This window comes from Cyprinodon variegatus, unplaced genomic scaffold, assembly GCF_000732505.1.
Source record: "Cyprinodon variegatus isolate N-32 unplaced genomic scaffold, C_variegatus-1.0 Scaffold535, whole genome shotgun sequence".
NCBI lineage: Eukaryota > Metazoa > Chordata > Actinopteri > Cyprinodontiformes > Cyprinodontidae > Cyprinodon > Cyprinodon variegatus.
In genome coordinates, this window is record NW_015150988.1 from 565,549 (window position 1) to 571,365 (window position 5,817).

A 5,817-nucleotide genomic window follows, 5' to 3' on the forward strand; every position below is an offset into this window, starting at 1 on the left:
GAGGTAATGTGATGGTCTGGGATTGCTTTGGTGCTGGTAAGGTGGGAGATTTGTACAGGGTAAAAGGGATTCTGAATAAGGAAGGCTATCACTGCATTTTGCAACGCCATGCCATACCCAGTGGACACTGCTTGATTGGAGCCAATTTCATCCTACAACAGGACAATGACCCTAAACACACCTCCAAATTGTGCAGAACTATTTAGAGCAGAAGCAGGCAGCTGGTATTCTATCGGTAATGGAGTGGCCAGCGCAGTCACCAGATCTGAACCCCATTGAGCTGTTGTGGGAGCAGCTTGACCGTATGGTACGCAATAAGTGCCCATCCAACCAATCCAACTTGTGGGAGCTGCAATTTCTCCAGATTACCTCAACAAATTAACAGCTAGAATGCCAAAGGTCAGCAATGCTGTAATTGCTGCAAATGTAGGATTTTCGACGAAAGCAAAGTTTGATGTAAAAAAAAAAAAAATCTTATTTCAAATACAAATCATTATTTCTAACCTTGTAAATGTCTTTACTGTATTTTCTATTCTTTTCACAACATATGGTGGTGAATAAGTGTGACTTTTCAGGAAAATACAAAATTGTTTGGGTGACCCCAAACTTTTGAACGGTAGTGTATTTTAACACAGAAAGATTAAGTACAAACATACAACATTTATATTTCAGTGACATTTTTTATTTAAATCCCAGTGGCACATATTTACTTCCATATCCATGCACTGTTACACACACGTCACTGGTTTCTCATTTGAATTGATCCTTCAAATCAGCCTTACAATCTGAACTTGGACATATAGCAGTTACTAGTGTTAAACCAGCCCTATAAATATTTATCTTCTCAGAAATTGCGCTGTTATCATTATCAGGCTGTTTCTGTGGTTCAGATTGTCTTAAGATAGTACAGAAAGTGGCCGAATACCTGGAGTTTTCTCTGTATAAAGCAGGTGGGGGGGATGGGGGGGGGTCTGTAGCTAATGTGCCGTTTTGAGCTCTTTATTGTACTCAATTGTACATTCAAGATACATCAAAGGCTTGTTTTTATTTTAATATGAATTTCTTTTTATTATGAAAAGCTAACCTAACCCAACATCTGTGTTTGCCCTTCTGCTAAAATAGGTTGAGTTAGTGATTTTTCTTTTTTCCCTATGCTAAACTTGCCTGTAAGCAGCGTTTAAAATTTCCAGCAGCAGCACATTGTTTTAGTCAGGTGAGCGACTGCATGGAGGGGAGGGGCTGAGTGTTTGTATTATTGAGCGCTGCTGCTGAAAGGACTGTGACAATTTAGGCTGCTGTAAATAAGTCTGTTTCTACTGATATTTCTGCAGTATTTCATAAGATTCATCCCTACATGCAAAACAAATACATAAATAATCAGATAAAATTAGAACTTATACCTACAACACTGATCCTTAACCTTTAATTCCTCACCTTGTCTACACTCTGGTGTTTACACATTAAATATCAGGACAATAACGGCACAACAAACCTGGAGAGTAGAGGCCTAACACCGCAACACAGCACATAACACTAAAGACACATCTGAACAAGTTAAATCTATAAAGCAAACTTCTTTATAACACAATAATATAAATGCATGTGCCTTAGAAGCATCGTTCCCTTCTACTTGTGTAGAAAAAGTCTTTAAGATCATTTAAGATGATAAAATAAAAACAGCAACAACAGGCTAATATAAAAGGAAATACTGTAAAATTGCTTCAGTTCAGACTCACCATGTTCCCCATCCAGAGATGCCTATAGTCTGGATAAGGGCCAAAACACACTGAAGGAAAAAGATGAAGAAGAAGGCCATGAAGTTGAAGGAGCTATCAGCCCTGTGGATAACATGGGAAAAGACACGGTCAACCTACATTTGTTTCATTCTTTTTCTCACTGCAAACATTTTATGGACCAGTGATACCATGCAAACTGATCCTATCAACAAAAAGAGGGAAAACAACAGGCTGCACATTTAAATCGAAAGTAAAGATCTCTTTTGACTACATCACATAAAAAACATCACATATAATTTTGGTTTTTTTGGACTGAACCACCGACTGAATATCTAAAATGTATCACTAATCAAAATTAAATTATGAAAAACTTAATCACACATTTTGAGTTTCATCACAGTGTATCACATTTAAACAATTAACAATGTTTGAATTAGATCTGAAACTTTTTTTTCTAAATGGCGCGTTTTATGCAGTCTATTTGATTACATTAAGCCTAAAGAAAATGTTATTCGCTCCACTATTTACATTAGAGCTGCAACTAACAATTATTTTGCTAATCGATTCATCTGTCAATTATTTTTTTGATTAATCGATTAATAATCGGATAGCCAAAGGTTCCTAAAGAAGGTTTTTTACAAAATAAACCAGGTGAAACTGAAACTTTTCCACTTAAGGAATTCTGAATAGAGCATACTGATTGACAAAAAATGCAAAATCTTTACTTATTTTATTACAATTTTGATATAATTACTGCTCTAAGCGGGTTTGCTCTGTCAGCTAAAGATGTTGTAAGATGTTTTACATTTGTTGACCAGTACTTCAATAATCGATTAATCCGATTAAATGTTAATTTACATCCATCTGTTCTGAGAAGTCCTAAGATGTTTATTAAACAACATTAGAGAACAACCATCATCACTGGGACCAAGAAATACAGCAGCTACAGCGCTAAAGGTTGGGTTTAAAAACATTAATCATGGCTCAGAATTTCTGACAAACCAATACCTTAAATGCACCGTATAGGGCTTGGGATCCGCGTTGCATTGTGGGACGTGGCAGCCATGTTGAGGGCTACGCTAACGTAAACATAGCTCTGATACAATGTTGTTGTTGAAAGAAGAGACGTAGAAGTAGAGAGAAAAAAGATGTTAAAATCCCAAAAAGGATCAGGAATTTACCGGGAAACATTAAATAGAGAAGCCAGGGACCGGTATGTTGACAAAATCAGCCTTATTAATAATTTGGATCCATATGAAGTTCCAAACAATGAGTGGAGCACCGATGAGTGAGCGCCTATACTTCAAAACAGTTCCGAAGCTACAAGTCCTTGGAGTCTCATGTGCAGTTCATGAATGGATGGGTTCAGGAGCTGCAGATCATAAAGCCAGCAAACAGTGGGAACACAGTAATCCATACAAAGGTAAGCTGTGCTTAGACGGGCTCTGGAACCTGCTAGTTTAGTAACTGCTAATGCTAACAACCACTCACACATGTAATGTACCTTTAACTAGCTGCTATGTGTTTCAAAGGTGTAGTCAGTAACGTTAACTGCCAACCCTCCCTAAACCCTCCGGGTTTCTCACATATTTGAGCCTTTTCCCGCTGCTGTTTTTATTATTTTCCCGTAAAAGATCCCAACTTTGAACGAAAGAAACACTGTAGGCTATAAAATAAAACCGTGCATCTTTAACTTACCAGAATAAAAATGCAGGGAACACACTCTCATTGACATCGGGATACTGTGGAAAGTTATGTTCGGTCGTCTTACAGCTGCGATCCAAGCTAGCCGACGACTCTTTATCTCTGACACCTGGACTACGTGGTTGCGCCTCCAGGCAGGAAAGCGGTAGAAAGTTAACCCCTTTTTTATGTTTTTCCCATGGCGATCATGTGTTGCGTTGTTACAGCCCACAATACAGCAACGGTTTACCATGGTTGAAATCAAGTTAAGGTGAAATTAATCAAATTAAAACACGGCTGAGAGGGAGTACAGTACGCGGTAATCGTAGGCAGTAGTCTGAGCAGCGGTAAAGGAGGCCATCAACATGGCGGCCACGCAAAGTAATTACGTCATGACGCCCAAGCACTATTAATGGAGCAACATGGTGGGGAAAGAAGCATAATGTGGTCATGCTTTTTGTCCTGGACATAATAAGTGGCCAGGGTCGGTGGCAAACAGACCGACCCTTTATTAAAAAATGCCAATAAAAACACATTGAGGTTATGGTTGCAAAAGAAAAGCTTCAATTGTGGCAAAACGTATTTGCGTGCAGATTTCTCAGTGCACTCGTGTTTAAATTAAAGCTCTAAATAATGCATGACATGTTTTAATTGGATTTAAAAGTGGCCCCATTTACCTGAAAGCTTTGTAGAGTGGTCTGAACCAACATGTGTAACTGCAGGGGCTGAAGAGAAGGAGCCAGAGCAGGGAGAAACCAAAGTTTGTGGCACTTCCCCCTCCAGCCCACCAAGCAATGCATGAGATGACATTTATGCACAGCGTGGCCGAATACACTGAAGACCAGACAGGAAAAGGATGGGAGGAAATGAGTGATTTCAAGCTAAGAAAAGACATTTTTTTAAGAAGGTTTTCTTTAAGATAAAGGTTTCTGAACTACTTACTCATCCAAAGTGTGTAAACTCTGCGCACAAGCTGCTTGTGAGGAGCAGGGATTTCCTCATCGATGTTTTGGTAAAAGCATGGCTTTATTCTTAGGAACTTTGGTAAAGGAGGGAAGTTATTTACTCGCTCTGGAACAGGAAACAAAGATCCACTGTCAGCCTCATTTCTTAACCATTTATCAATCTGGGAAATGAATGTCAACTTAATGAGCATACAAACCTGCCATAGCTAGATCCCCCTTTTTTCCTAAATAAAAACAACAACAACATGTTAGTATTCATGTTTACAATAATTCATTTAAGGAAATATATTTACACATGTGTGTAATTTTATTATTATTGATTTCTTTCTCTATGGGTGTGCAGGGTATATTATTTACCTGCAGTTTTAGTGATAAACATTCAGATATTTTACTTTTTGAAGGTAGTTAAGATAATTAAAAATACATTTAAAAATAAAGAATCAACGAGAAATCCTCTCTGCTCATTTCGACTTTGGTCAAAGTGGTGACTAATTTTATAACCCAATAGTGACTTATATAAGCAATTAAACTTATCTAAAGCCCGCGTTGTGAGGGGCAGCATGCAGGGAAAAGCAGCTATTCCCCTTGTTGCTCCGGTAGTCCAACTAAGAGGAGACAACTGTCTCTTTATGTCTCTTCATTGCTTTGTTTGACCGACTGCGTGCGCGCGGATTAAAAGTGTCCGCTCCGGCTGTCACGTGAATAATAAACGTTATAAAATAAGCGCTACTTTTACCAGGTTTCTGTTTATCTCCTCCCGTTTCCGTCGACAGCCGCAGGGGTCCTGGAATCACTCTGGATGCGCTTTGCCGACCCCAGTTAAACGCTCCACGGCTGCGCTGTGCTGCGCGTCCTTCTGTAGTTCAGACTATTCCTCTGGTTCACGCGCTTCCACCGTTAGGAGCTTCAAAAGAACTACAATTCCCACCGCGCACCTGAACGGTAAACGGAAATCGCGTGACTTCAACGCGATAACGGCCCTCTCCACCCAGTCCAAGAAATGTAAACAGCTTTATGATCAGCTTGGAATTTTTCAAATGTTTAAGTGACTGAAAAAATAAATCAATAAAACAATTGGCACATTTTGTCATTGGGTTAGTCCGAACTTTCTGTCAATAGTACGGAAGAGGATTAGGTCCACAGAAAAAATAAAAAAGGTTAACTGATTTTAAAATTTTATTTCAGTATAGTATGAGAAAAAAAAATCAGAATTCGGACTTCTTTATCAGAATTCATACTTTTTCTCCCAATTGTGTCTTTAATCTCAGAATTTTAACTTTAATCTCAGAATCCTGACTTTATTCTCAGAATTCTGACTTTTTTCTCCCAATTCTGACTTTTTTTCTCCCAATTCTGTCTTTAATCTCAGAATTCTGACTTTTTTCTCCCAATTCTGTCTTTAATCTCAGAATTTTGTCTTTAATATCAGAAAT

At 38.5% G+C, this 5,817-nt stretch overlaps 1 protein-coding gene across 2 annotated transcripts in view; it reads right to left on the minus strand.

Annotated features, from left to right (window-relative positions):
* The window catches only part of LOC107095306 (secretory carrier-associated membrane protein 4-like), a 14,840-nt gene extending 9,596 nt beyond the window's left edge, over positions 1 to 5,244 (minus strand). The window contains exons 1-5 of one of the 2 annotated variants that reach the window (XM_015391329.1): positions 5,121 to 5,238; positions 4,582 to 4,608; positions 4,362 to 4,490; positions 4,097 to 4,253; positions 1,737 to 1,838 (exon numbers count right to left, since the gene is read on the minus strand). In XM_015391329.1, coding sequence (XP_015246815.1) covers positions 1,737 to 1,838; positions 4,097 to 4,253; positions 4,362 to 4,490; positions 4,582 to 4,588 — 395 coding nt within the window. In that variant the 5' untranslated portion in view covers positions 4,589 to 4,608; positions 5,121 to 5,238. Of the gene's footprint in view, positions 1 to 1,736; positions 1,839 to 4,096; positions 4,254 to 4,361; positions 4,491 to 4,581; positions 4,609 to 5,114 lie in introns of both variants that reach the window. The other variant, XM_015391328.1, reaches the window with a different exon arrangement.
* Positions 5,245 to 5,817: the final 573 nt, after the last annotated feature.